The following is a 14,004-nucleotide window of genomic DNA, read 5'->3' on the forward strand; positions in this document are numbered from 1 at the left end:
TGGTTAGAAACTAGAGGAGTTGATGAGGAGAGCTTGGTCCAAAACCTACCTAAAGACCTTAGAAGAGACATTAAGCGGCATCTCTGCTTAAATTTGGTTAAAAGGGTAAGCATACTTTGTCATAAAAAATTGTACAGCAAAGCTTGGTTAATGGGATGTCTGATAAGAATATTTACTTGTAATGCAAATTGCTGGTTCTTAAATTTGCTGGAGCAGAAAAATAGGTTCACATCTTTGTTGAGAACTTTAATCTTCTCTATGATAATTGATCTGATAATGGCAATCAAGATCTTGTGAGAAATTGCACCTTTATATATTCTATTAGGAATTTAAGAACATTCGAAAGTAATTACATGGTAAATTTTTCAATGATAATTGTTTTCCATATTGTAGAAGATTTTTCTACGTTGATCTTAACACGATACACTATTCAGGTTCCTCTTTTTGCAAACATGGATGATAGATTGCTTGATGCCATTTGTGAAAGACTCAAACCTAGTTTATACACGGAAAAAACTTACGTACTTCGTGAAGGGGACCCTGTTGATGAGATGCTCTTTATTATCCGCGGTCGACTGGAGAGTGTGACAACAGATGGTGGGAGATCAGGTTTCTTTAACCGTGGTGTCCTGAAAGAAGGTGACTTCTGTGGAGAGGAACTCCTCACATGGGCATTGGATCCTAAATCTGGTTCTAACTTTCCACCTTCTACTCGTACTGTGAAAGCTCTGACAGAAGTTGAGGCATTTGCTTTAATAGCCGAAGAACTGAAATTCATCACTAGTCAGTTTAGGCGCATCCACAGTCGACAAGTTCAGCAAACCTTCCGTTTCTACTCACAGCAATGGAGGACTTGGGCAGCCACCTTTATTCAAGCTGCATGGCGCCGATACCGAAGGAAGCGTCACGAGCTTAGTCTGATTGAGTATGGAGATGAAATATCAGAAGACTACAGTACAGAAGGAGATGACGATGAAGACGACATGCATACTGGACTACTTACTGGGACTACAACCAAGTTCGGTGCAACAATGTTAGCTTCAAAGTTTGCAGCTAATGCTATGCGTGGAGTTCAGAAGATCCGTAAGGGATTAGGTTCGGGTAGGATGTTGAAATTGGCGAAGCCAAGTGAACCTAAGTTTGATGCTGACTAAATCAACTGCTTATCTTGGATGATCATGTTATATCAAGCACATCTTCTACCTAAGCCCTACCTACTTGAATTTGCCGTGCCCTTTTCAGAAAATTATCGAGTATGTCTTATCCAATAAAGCAAAAAACTACTTGTTCTATTCATGCAAACTTCGTCCGATGAATGAAACAGCAAGAATGATTCAGATCGCGAAAGCCTAAAAGACTACTGTTGGTTGTTGCATAATATGTATACCATTCAGATCGACAGCGCTAAGCTTCTACTCAATTGCCAATTTGCCACATTCGTTCCAGTAATTCTCAATAATTTTTTCCTGTCTAGTGTGATAGATTCAAGTAATTTTGATTTCTGAATAGGGCACAACCATACAGTTAATATTAACAGATTTCGACAAAAAAACAGGAAAATTAAAAGAAAAAACAAAATACAGAAAAAATCAGACACACTCTACATAGACCAAGTTTACATAGAGTTCGGGGGTGCTGTGATTTTGAAAATGAAATTTAATTGGTTTTGAAGTGGTGATTTCTTTATGTCAGGAATATGCAGTCAGACTGCCCCTGAGCTACACCTCTCTGTTCCTCGATGCTATCTTTCAAGTTGGATTTCCAGTCCCAAGAATTAGTGAACAAGTTACTCTCTACTGTTTTCTTCTAGCTTCACTTCACTACTATATGTAAGTTTTCTGGATGGCTCAATGAGAAAGACATGTTCCTACTACTATCTGAATCTTTCTGGTGACAACATGAAGGGATAGGGTTCTTCATTTTGTAGGAACGAGAAGATGACCCCAATGGTGCCTTCTGCATCTGGAAATTCTAGTTGAAGTCTAAGTTTTCTAAGCTCTAATGCCATAAAGGGGATGGCTAGTGAGTGGTACCTAGCTGAGTTAGTATTTTGAACCAAACTCAACTCGTAACTGCTAATTCCAGTTGTTAGCTAGTCCACTTCAGCCCCCCGTAACTGCTAATTCCAGTTGTTAGCTAGTCCACTTCATCCCCCCGTATCACTGCAACATTAGATTAGATTAGCAGAGAGAATAGGTTCTGAGTTTTAGAATTACTCAGATGTAAATTTGTATATTTAGATGTTACCTTTTTTCTATTTTGTTTAGTGTCTCACAGATTCTTTTCCTTGTATTAAAGAAAAGAATTATTTTAACTAATTTTGATACTTCTATTTGGCCCAACCCTCGTACCATTTACAAATGTGCTTCTTTATCACCATGAAACGGGGATAGCCATGTTTCACATTCTAATTGTTTCCCGTTATAAAAATATAAGGGTTCTTGGGTGATATACTGATCAAGAATTCAAAAAGGTATTCAGCTAAAAGATGATAGTCGTCTGGCAAAAATATTCCATCTTCAGAAGTCTTGGCAGCAACAAAGCCTACAGTATCATATCTACCTAATAATGCAGCACTGACACGACGAGGAAGGCTACAAAACACTGAACCATACGCAGTATTTGTTGCTGAAAAAGATGAAGTATAAGGGATTGATGAATATTACAAGCTGAATTAGAAGAGACTGCATTGCATGGCTAGGACAACAGCAATTATTTCTTATAACAAATAACAGTTGATACGATAGAGGACTAATCAACCGGTAGCTAGCATGCAACTATACCCACATCTGTTCACTCCAAATTTTTTGCCTCAATTCACATACATGTTACATTGTTACTCAAATTTGATGCAACAAAAAAGTATTGCTTTTCCTATGCAGTCAATGAATTGGGAGAACAAGGTCAATTCCCAGTGAAAGAGTATAACCAATGAGATAGCAATGCTATTCAACAACATGAAACGATGTGCAAGCCAAATATTCTTTAATGATATCTCACTGGCTGTCAGCAGAACATTACCAGGTAGCTTACTTACGTCCAGAATTTCTGAAAAGAACAAATCTGCTATTCTGTGAAGTGAATATGATCTATGCTTAAAATTCATTCACATGAGAGAAACAATGGTGAAACTTTTCATTTCGTCAACAATTACATTCACCATGGTAACCTCAAAGTTGTTGTATCCCATCAAGGCCGACCATAGCAAAATAAGCTCTATCAGAAGAACAAGATTTTCGAAATGCTCCTCAATTAGAACATAAATTACACGGCATGGAGATAATCTAAGAAAGAAGTAAACAATCAAACTAATTTTTTGGTATATTTTTTCCAACGATTTTGGCGGGAGTAATCCTAAGAAGATTTCCCGGTTTACCAGGAACAGCCCCTTTGATTATTACAACATTGAGATCATTGTCAATCTTGACAATCTTCAGCTTTCGTATCTTTGTCTTGGTGCCTCCCATTCGCCCAGGCATTTTTTTCCCTTTGTACACACGTCCAGGAGTAGTCCCAGCACCAATGGATCCGAGTTGTCTATGGCTCTTGGACCCATGAGACATAAGACCTCTTTTGAAGTTATGTCTCTTTATTCCACCTGATAACACAAGCTAATCAGCTTTAATATCAATTATAACTAGCAGATTTATGCTGGTTGAAGATCAGGAAACAACTCATACTACCTTCTTTGAGACAAAAAAAAGGAAAAGCAAAGATATTCCACTCAATGCATAATAACTGTTCCCTCAGCTGAACAGAAAGGACTGAGGTAGGTATCAACAAAGGCCCAGAGAGAACTATTTCCCATCTAAAATCATGCATTGAGCCAGGCAGTAAAAAATGCAATAAAGCACACAACTCACTTCACGAGATTAATGCCAATAAGAATTAAGATTAAAATAAGATCAGACTTTTCAAGACGCAGACCTCCAGGAATGTTACATTATCAACTTCAGCATCTATTATTCAATTATATCTCTTCACATTCAACAACAAGAACAATTATAGTAGTGGATATTATCGCCTTAACTCGGCAGAGAAACTCATGAACATAAGCATCTCATCAATGCACCATTTTACGTTCCAGAAACCCAAAGCAATGATGCACATGATGGCGCTACTGCAACGCACACGCTTGCAACAGCAAACTTAAACCCAAAGAACCCCCAACCCCACCCACAACCAAAAAACAAAAAGAGTACCTTGAAACCCTTTTCCGATGGTAGTCCCGGAAACATCTACCAAGTCTCCTTCCTTAAAGAGCTCATCCACCGCCAGCCGCTGATTAGGCTCAAAACCTTCAACAGACTGCAGCCTGAACTCCTGCAGGTGCCGCAGTGGGATAATTCCAGACTTCTCCAAATGCCCTAACTCCGGTTTAGTCAATTTCCGGTCACGGACCCTGCGGTACCCGACTTGAACCGCATCATACCCGTCAGTGGCCTCAGTCTTCACCTGAGTGACAATGTTGCCCTCACGGAAGCCGACAACGGTGACTGGAATTACGGCGCCAGAGGAATCGAAGTATGACATCATTCCTAATTTGGTTCCCATGACGCCTATTCCGGCCTCCATAGAGGCGGAGATGAGAGGGGGTCGGGTGGAGGAAGCATTGAGGGAGAGGGACGAGAGGCGTCTAATAGGGAGGCGTAGGAGGAAGGAAGAGGAGGGGATGGCGGCGGCGGAGGAGGACAAAGGCTTGGTGGTGGGATTGCTGACGGTGACGGAGAGGGAAGAAATTGACATTGTGAGATAGCGGGAGAGCGCCGAGTATAGGTCTGGTTTTCTTATCCACACTCCGCAACCCGGGAAGATAGAGTGGCAGGATGCTCTGCTATTCAGCGCAATGCTCCGCGATGCTTAGACGGGATCCAGTGTCTTTCAGTCCAGTGCTCCGGACCGGACCGGATCGGATATGAAATATGTCATAATTAACAAAAAAGTTTCATTCAAACAAATTTACAACCCCTAAATTTTGTAAAATTCTTACGGATGACAACCAAATCGTGGCAAAAATGTATCGGGAAAATTGCATAATAGCCCCTGTCTTATCCAAAAATTGTTAAAAACTTGTCTTTGTTAGATAAGCAGTTCAAAAAGATTCATTATAATTATAAATCCTACAAAAAAAATTCTATTTTTAACTATTTTGAATTGATAAAATTACCCCTATCTTATACCATTATTCCCTCTTTATTCTTTTGATTATTTTTTAACCTATTTCACATTTTTTTAAAAAATATTATAAATACTAAACAATTATTGTTCATGAAATATTTTATATGTAAAAAATATTATTACATTAAATTATATTATTGTACATTTTTTACATGTCAAAATATCAAATATTTAGAATTATTTTAATATTTATATGTTTTTAAAATTGAAATACATGATTTTTTTTCTAAAATATTATTAGTTAATTTGTTTTTGTGTTGAATATATTTTGAAATTATATTATTTATATAAATTATAGTGAATAAATTTACATGATATTTTTTCCTAAATAATATTAGTTAATTTAATAAATTATATTATAAATTACAATAAATAAATTTTAATATTTTAACATATTTATATTTAAATATAAAAACGCATAATTAATTTAATTCATATATTAAAATTTATAAAATTAAAAAGAAAGAAAGAAAAAAGATGCACAGCAACAATATCATCGTCTTCCACAAGCACTGTCCCGGCCGCGCGCCTCTGCTTCCACCTTGTGAACTCCCTCACCACCATCGCCTCTGCCTATTTTCACTTCTCCGCAACTAATTTGGACTTCCCCATCTCCACAATCGATCTGGGCCGCAACAAGCGTTATCACCCACCCAAATCTGGTCGGCGACGGGCATTGTCACTGCCCAAATTTGGGCGATGACATTGTGGGCGACGACGCCCGTCGCCAGACTGGGGACGGGCGGTGGAACCGTGGAGGTAGAGCGGCAACCCTCCATCGGCATCTATTGCTATACATATATATATATACACAATTGTACATACATATACATGTATATATATATGTCAAATATATTTTTAAAATACACAAAATTAGACCATTCAATTTTATTTATTAAAAATCAATAGCTATTAAAAATTAATTTGATCCTATGGTTCTCATGCAAATATAAAAAATCCAACGATCATTATAATAACACTAATTTATAGCCCATAAGGGTATAACGAAAATTTCAAAAAATTTAATGCCGTTAAGTACAACAATCGATCAAAGGAACATGTGCAAGATTTCAAATGTATCTATTCTTTTTTTACCTATATTTTTAACGGGGGATTTTTAACTGATTTTTATAACGCAGGGGGTTTTATGCAATTTTTTCAAATGTATCTATTCTTTTTTAATCCCAAATGGAAAATCAAATAAAATACGTAGTCCTTGAAGTAGAACTCAGTGCAGAGAAAAAACACCAGTGATCTGGCCTATTATTTAATGGTTGTAATCAAGCTACAGCAACTAGTTTACTGAAATAAGATAAAAGTTCTTCCTATCTCAAGACAATCATAAATCTTAACAAGGATATGCTCATTAAGGAAGAATACATCGACAATGGACGAATTCATGATTCTAGTCATGGATATAGTTTCCTTTCCCTGATAACGGGGATAGCTTAAAAGCAATGCTCGTAAGCTACGTATGATCGAAGAAAAACTCAATACAACAAATTTCTTGTGGTTTTTGTTCGAAAATCATGCTGATGAAGCTATAAGGATCCTCCTCCAAGGTCTGCTTGGCTAGTGATGATCTGTTGAAGACAAATTTAAGTAATCAGAAGCATTAAACAAAACTGTGAAGGGTCCGAAGCTTGGATCTCCTACCTTATTTTCCAGCACTGTGCCATCAGGAATTGCTATTCTCACACCTGGTTTAGCATGGATACTGACTTTTCCCTAAGGAAAACCAACATGAAATGAGAAGACGTCAAGGACAAACTTGAAAGATTTTAACTAGAACAGTGGAAACGGCTCCTATTTTTACATAAGGATTTGAAGGAGCCTTTCTAAAATGTATTGATGCTGGAGAAATTTCATTCGCAGAATGCACCTTTAACAGAATTCTGGAATTACTTTGAAGTCAGAGCTCACAGATAACACAAGAAAGGTAGTGGCGGAATGGAAACTAGTTGTCCAGTTATTTATCCTCTGGCTTCATTTTACAATTAAAAACATGCTACTAGTAGTAATTATCCATTTTGTACTTGAAAGAACATTCCTTGAACTGCTTTTATGCATAGACACCATGACCAGGTAACTTCGATGATCTTTTTATGGATATGAAATATATGATCAATATCCCACCACTACCCCCTGGCTTCCTGGCAAAAGAGCTACAGTGGCTATGCTCTTCAGTCATGGTAAGTGATACACCAATTTTTCAAACTCTAGATGGCCCCAAAACTCCATAGAGTTCTATGTAAAATGTATGATCGGAAATATGCATGAAACTCTGCTACAAGGAGTAACTTTATTACCTTAAGAGTAATACCACTTCCAAACCAAACATCACCGGTCACCTTCAAACTGTCAAGCCCAAGAACACTAGGAATGGACTTGAAGCGCCTATGGAAATCATTGACCTAAGCAACAAGAAGAAAAAAACACAACTCTAAGTACAAAAAAAGAAAAGAGCAATCACCAAAAGCCCGAAGTTTGAAAAGCAGTACGTTTTCAAATTGTGGTCCTAATTCAATGGACGGGTCAGCAGGATTTTCTCTGGCTGGATTTCGGGTCAGGTTGCCTTCTGTAAAGGTGTACAGATCTGACTGTATAAGCAGAAAAGTAGTCACTAATACACGCTAAAACATGTTAAAGATTAAATAACAGTCAGCTGTGACTATTATTAACCTGTAGCAGAAATAGCTCTGACGTTGCTTCAACTGGAAGATATCTCGACTTAGGAACACTTAAAGCAAAATATTGATCAAACAGCTGGAAGAAACATATAAAACATGAAAGAAACAAGAATTAAAATAGGCCAGTACCGTAGAAAGAATAAAGTTGCTTAAGAAATAAGATGCAATAAGTGCTTCATTCTACAGAGTACTTGAGATATAAGTATGTATATGTTTCTCTGGATGTGCGACTTAGAATTAGTTCAATGTACTACCTTTGAAATTGTCAAATTCTCTTTTGCAACACGTCTTTCCACAAGGTTCTCTATTGAGTTGATGCTCATCCACCTGCCAAAGATTGGCTGATGAGAGAAATATCTTCTTCCATTTTCAAGAAAAGAAAAGAAATTCTCGACCGTAATAACTTACACCGTATCAATAAATTTCCAATTTTTCTTCAGCATTAGAACCTTCAAGGTGCCAGCAAGACAAACCATTCAAAGACACCGTCAAAATTCTGACAATACTAAAAGCCAAAAAAAATACCAACAGAAAGCACCGCATGACAAACCAGGGTAAAGGGGGAAAATAGATAACACATGACTACAGTTTGGAGTAAAATTCAGTACCTCAAGATTTTACATTCCTACATGGACATACATTTTGAAATGGTCCAATCCCAAGATTCCAAAAGATGTTTTCCCCACGTTTAAAGTATAACCAAACAATGAAAAAACAAGGAAGTAAAATTTGATACAACGATCAAACATTGAGCAATACGTCCACTCTAACAGTGTTAAAGAGCGTAGATCTAAGCTTAAAAGATCCAGTTTTCAATCAAAATAATCAAATAAGTAATTTCAGATCCAGATAAAACTACTTTACCTCTCAACCATTGATGGCTATTCCAGGAAACAAACTAATGGGGGCCAGTCTGGCTGGAGTGCCCATAAACTTTCCTGGAGTAACAAGTCTTCAGTGTTGGTTTCTGATAGCTATATTCCAGAAATTGATTAATACAATTCTCTTATTGCAGCTTGTCCTATTGTTTAAGAATTGAGTACTGATTCTTTAGTGCCATTATCTAGAGCCTCAAAATTGAACTTGTTATGCTGGGTTGAATTTGTGTTGCTTCGCGAGTTGTTTATTTTTAAAGTAGTCAAAAGTCTTAGATTACTTGGACTTCAACATTTTGTGTTTAACCTTAGCCTCAGCCAAATTGAGGCACCCGTTTTTGGTTGATCATGAAGTTTTAAATAAGAATTAAAAGTGAAGTCTTTTGTAACTTTACACTGTTGCCCTTAAGAGTACTGGTTCAGAATCAGTGATGTAAAATCATGGCTTTAACTTAGGGGGTACTTTTCAAAATACAATTTCTTGTTTTAACAAATGAGGTCTTAGTTTAGGATGTCCCAAAAAGGAAATGGGAGCTTGATCTTGATACCGGGGATACTCGAGCAATTTGAAAGAGAAACTGGGTTGCAACCTAAATAATAGTGATTTATGAACTTTGCCTAATTTGTGAAAATACAAAAAGAGCATTGTAAATATAATGCATAACTAACCGGAATATGGTCTTCATTCAATGAATGTTTTGCCTCATCTAATTCAGATTGTTTAGGCATCACCTGCACCCATGAAGACCTAGAACAGTTACTAACACAAGCCGAAAGCAAGCGATAGGATTAGTTGAGCATACCTCCACACAGAACTCAATATTTGTCTGAATCAAATGATTTAAAATTTCTAGATCCCTGCATTAAGGAGCTCAATTGCCAGAAGTTTTGGATCGTTAGTATATGTAGCAGTGCGAGATACAAATGTCTAGAAAATTAGGGCTGAAGTAAAATTTAATGAATGAGAATGATTATGATTCATAATGAGGATACTTGGATCAATGACATGAGCAAGATTATCTGAACTCAACATTAGGATATACTCTTTGCCCTGTAGGAAAGGAAAGCTTATCAGAGTATAATACAAGATTGTACCAGATACAGCATAAATGATACGACTGATGAAAATTTCTAACCTGGGATAACAATATATCCAATTTTCCACTGTTCATCAGCGGGAGGAAGACCTCAGCAAGGTTGAAACTATCCCTTCACATGTAAAGGAAAACTCAACATGTTTTACAGATATTTCAAACATACATACTCTCACTAGGTAGAAAACATACGAAGGATCAGAATAACTGCAGTTCACATAGTAAATTTCTCAGCTGCATGACAAGATCGAATTGATAAGAATGCATCAGGAGCAATCAAGAGATTCTGAACAAACAACTGACAGCATCTTCTTCGTATTCCTCCTCCTTTAGGTGTGTGTCATGTGCCTAGACCTGTTCGGCCAGAAGGGGGCGATATTTATTGGTTATTACAAATGTGCCTCACATGAGTGTCTAGGTAGGAAAGAATTGAGACATTTTCTACAGGTGGAGGGACATTATTTTTATCCAAGTTATCAAGCTTTATGCTGCTGCCGCATCAGGCAAGGTAAGGGAGATTCCTAGTATGGTTTTCGAGCTATCATTTTCAAGCTATAATTTATAAATGGAACTTGTAAAAGATTGCGAAAATGGATTAGCCCCATCACTTGTCCTCCAACTGAAAATGACAGACAATATTCATCGCAATATGAAGTCCATGGGCACATTTTTTTTAAATCCCATTTTACAGGTCTAATTTTTGTTAGAAAATATTTCGTAAACAGTTTCAAGTTCAGAAATCTGAATACCTGGGCCACTATCGGTAGATCTAGATGATTCTCAAGTTCCAAAGCTAAACTAGCCAAAAAAAATCCAAATTGTTCAAGGTTCTTAAGTCAGTTTTACAACTACCACCAGTACATAACAAATATCACGTCTTACTTAAACCTTCCATGCCCTTCCAGAATAACAACCACTTTGCACAAGAATAAAAAGGGCACATCTTCAACACAAGGCACAGTCTGGCACATAGTCCACATTCTGTCATTTTAAGTTGAACAATTTTTGGAGCAGTAGACTTACACAATGTTAGTGGTTGTAAGCTGATTGCCTAGTCATGAAAAACCACCAGGGATTTGGAAATATAACGAGAAGGAATTTTTAATAGGCAGTGAAGTAGGAAAATCCAACTGCTAAATGAACAATCAAAGGCATGGAACAAGAAAAAGATCATGTAAAACAAATGAGAACACACTAAATTGGTAACAAAAGAGTAAACATTTGCCTTAAAAACTCAGATGTCCTGGCCCAAGGTTGTTCCTTGGCGCAAGCCAATTATTCATGATGACTTTACAGTCAAGGATTCACAATTTTTATTAAGGTGCAAGTTCAGACATAAGACATCATTTCTCTGTGCATCTACTGATGGAAGCAGTTTTCATACTTAAACTACTACTAAATTGCCTAGCCTAGCCAGAACAAGAGCTACTTGATTGTGCAATCATAGAAATTGGGCAAACTTTCACAACTGCCCTGTAGAAGTAATAGTACAGTAATGCATGAAGAGAAATGGTGAAAATTATTTTTCTTTACTATAGAAAACACCAAAATTGTCCAGAAGAGATTCAAAATATTATTAGAAATGCAACTGTCATGAAGGGACCATAATCCTTTTCCCTTTTCAATTTTAAGAAGATAGGAATACCATACATTTCATCCTGGTTATCTTCCCCTTTAGCTGAGGCAGGTTCAAACTCACTCACACTTTCTAGGTGATGCTGGCTCTGCAAATAACATGTCAGACACCCCAACTATAAGTCAAACATAAAGCGTAGAGACCAGCTACAGATGCAGAAAATAAATTGTAGAGGCACCTAAAGCATCAAACCATTGAACCTGTATAACAGCATGAACATTCTTGTTGGAATGCTTCTCCAACACCTACCGTCAAACAAGTAGCAGCTATTAGCTTTGAGTAAAAATAACTCAGCTCCAGTACAATATACAAGGATTTAGTTACCTTCAACACACCCTCATGTGCATTGGCTGCATTCACCAAAAGCAGAGGAATATTGCATCCGTATTTAGCATTGACAGTCTATAAGTAGTAAGATAATTGCATAAGCAGGATCAGACTACAGGAGATGTCATGAACAGCTACCAGAAAAATATGGAAGTGCTAGATTGCGCAAAATATAAACCGAGAAGGAGTGAAATATGACCTCGATTTGATTGATTATTAAGTCAAGGCATGTCAAACCACCACCGATTTCCATAGTACATCTGCATCATATACAAACCGATGTAAGAAGCCAGCATAGATATTTTTAGCACAGATAGGGACCACATTATTTAAAGTAAGACCTAAATATTACCAGTTAAACATAACCACTCTCCACTTATAAGCACAAGAACCAAGCTCCCACGTTTAGACATAAAACAAACAAACCACAAATCTTTCATTCAAATATTTTATTATACGAACAATATAGTTACCTTTTCTCTTCATCATTCCAGAACAAATAAGATAATTCCATCTAGTCGTTAAAAGAAGCATACTGGGACATTTTTGAACAGCCTACTACAGTGACAAGGAATTAGTATACTTCTTCATCCTAAGTTGACTTTCAACTTGGCCATTTCTTTGACTCCAGGTCCATGAGTTATTACTTAAGCTGCTTTAGCAGATGAACAAAAAAATCCAGTAAATATAAAGGAATTTCAATTTTGCTGAGATCACTTCGGTTAATGGAACCGCAATCCCTGAATCTACTCCGTGTGGATCCAGACCCTTCAATTTCATAATATATGTGCTTTTTTCTTGCATTGATGAACAATATGCAGATTGCAGGGCAGCCATTGTCCTCAAGAGTTAAGCCTCCTGAGAACTGCAGCAGTGAAAATATACTAAATTACACATGGAGTAACTGCCAAAAATTAGATAACCTATTGTTATAGAATGCACGTTTTTCGAAGAGATGAAATAATTCTTCAGATAATTTGTTTGTTTTTTATAACATCATATACCAAATAGATAAATAGAAATGGAGAGAATTCTGATTACATTATTTGTAACAGAATTTGAATTGGAAGGATTAACTATGATTTCATGAAGTACATTCTGCACATTTTGAAGTCCTAGTGTATATGTATTGATCTTTTAGTTAGTGTAAACAGGTTAATCCAGAGAAAATTGCATACAAAGATCTCCTATGAGAAGATAAAATATAACTGTAGGTAACACAGCATAGATAAAGACCATAACCTCCACGCACAATCTACTAGTAACCCCTGAACAATCAAATTCAAATATTCAAAAAGAAAAAGAAGTTAGGTAGAGAAGACACCATATCTTGAATGAGCACTTACTTGGGGCCATTAAAGCCAATCTTAGTTCCCAGACTACCATTAAACTTCAACACAACAAGCTTGTCCAAAACCTGCTTAGCTTCTGAGATATCTGTAGAGGTGGAAGATATAATAACATAACCAGGTAATAAGATCCAGCAAATTCGATCAAAGCAACTGCAAATAGGATTATAGAAAGAAGCTACTAAATTATTGTTTATTTTATTTGATAAAAGTCAGGGTGTCAAAGTCATAAAATGTAGATAACTGCCAAATTAGTTCATATACAACACCTACTACCCAAAAGTTCTAACTTTTACTAATAAAAGACACTAAAAGATTTACTTTTCCCTTAAAGAAATGGATAAATCTTTATAATTCAAAAGATAAATACATGAGTGCATTAGCATGTTATTGGTAATTTGGTAAAGACTAAACTTTTCCTTCCAAGAAACAGATAAATTTTTATAATTCTATAGATACATAAATAAGTGAGGTAGCATTCTATAAGTAATTAGTTAAAAAAAGAAAAGAAAACAGTTAATTAGTGAAAAAATTAGGAAAAATGAAAGGACTGACAAAAGTTTCATATTAAGAGTTATCAAAGTTATTTTGGCGTACATGCAATAGGAACACGTATTAACTTTTTCAACTGTTAATGCATCAATAGTGCAGAAAATGAATTTTCCCCGATCAGAATATGAAATCACTGAATCAACAGAAAGGGTCCTAACATGAATGAAACAAAATTTAATCAAAGCCCAACTCACTCCATCTAAAATACCTAGCTAATATACCTTCTGACCATATTACTAGTAAATATAATTGTGCGCCAAGGGGAGGGAAAAAGCTATAAATTGAATTAGTCTATTACCCTCA

At 36.4% G+C, this 14,004-nt stretch overlaps 3 protein-coding genes across 3 annotated transcripts in view; 1 reads left to right on the forward strand and 2 right to left on the reverse strand.

The window, feature by feature from the left end:
• Positions 7–1,473, forward strand: LOC105168342 (putative cyclic nucleotide-gated ion channel 8). Its single transcript, XM_020692948.1, has 2 exons — positions 7–105; positions 435–1,473. The coding sequence occupies exon 2, from the start codon at positions 453–455 to the stop codon at positions 1,152–1,154; it is 702 nt and encodes a 233-aa protein (XP_020548607.1). The 5' UTR covers positions 7–105; positions 435–452; the 3' UTR covers positions 1,155–1,473.
• LOC105168351 (50S ribosomal protein L3, chloroplastic-like) lies at positions 3,075–4,894 on the reverse strand. Its single transcript, XM_011088412.2, has 2 exons — positions 4,203–4,894; positions 3,075–3,598 (listed from the first exon to the last, which is right to left on the reverse strand). The coding sequence occupies exons 1-2, from the start codon at positions 4,744–4,746 to the stop codon at positions 3,309–3,311; spliced, it is 834 nt and encodes a 277-aa protein (XP_011086714.1). The 5' UTR covers positions 4,747–4,894; the 3' UTR covers positions 3,075–3,308.
• LOC105168361 (UTP--glucose-1-phosphate uridylyltransferase) overlaps positions 6,411–14,004 on the reverse strand; it is a gene marked incomplete in the record, with an annotated part of 9,486 nt that continues 1,892 nt past the window's right edge. Inside the window, 16 exon segments of the mRNA XM_011088422.2 lie at positions 6,411–6,761; positions 6,835–6,906; positions 7,488–7,592; positions 7,680–7,778; positions 7,861–7,944; positions 8,123–8,195; positions 8,277–8,317; positions 9,413–9,475; positions 9,547–9,593; positions 9,737–9,794; positions 9,880–9,952; positions 11,488–11,561; positions 11,674–11,718; positions 11,798–11,875; positions 12,000–12,060; positions 13,147–13,237. Of these exon segments, the coding sequence (XP_011086724.1) occupies positions 6,720–6,761; positions 6,835–6,906; positions 7,488–7,592; positions 7,680–7,778; positions 7,861–7,944; positions 8,123–8,195; positions 8,277–8,317; positions 9,413–9,475; positions 9,547–9,593; positions 9,737–9,794; positions 9,880–9,952; positions 11,488–11,561; positions 11,674–11,718; positions 11,798–11,875; positions 12,000–12,060; positions 13,147–13,237 (1,106 nt within the window).

Source organism: Sesamum indicum, linkage group LG1 (genome assembly GCF_000512975.1).
Source record: "Sesamum indicum cultivar Zhongzhi No. 13 linkage group LG1, S_indicum_v1.0, whole genome shotgun sequence".
In the NCBI taxonomy this organism is placed as follows: domain Eukaryota; kingdom Viridiplantae; phylum Streptophyta; class Magnoliopsida; order Lamiales; family Pedaliaceae; genus Sesamum; species Sesamum indicum.

What these genes read in the sequence shown, in the direction of transcription:
- LOC105168342 (XM_020692948.1), top strand. Translation starts at nt 453, where the DNA reads ATGGATGATAGATTGCTTGATGCCATTTGTGAAAGACTCAAACCTAGT.
- LOC105168351 (XM_011088412.2), bottom strand. Translation starts at nt 4,746, where the DNA reads ATGTCAATTTCTTCCCTCTCCGTCACCGTCAGCAATCCCACCACCAAG. An exon ending in CATCGGAAAAGGGTTTCAAG is followed by an intron (nt 3,599 to 4,202) that starts GTACTCTTTTTG and finishes TTGTGTTATCAG; the next exon opens with GTGGAATAAAGAGACATAAC.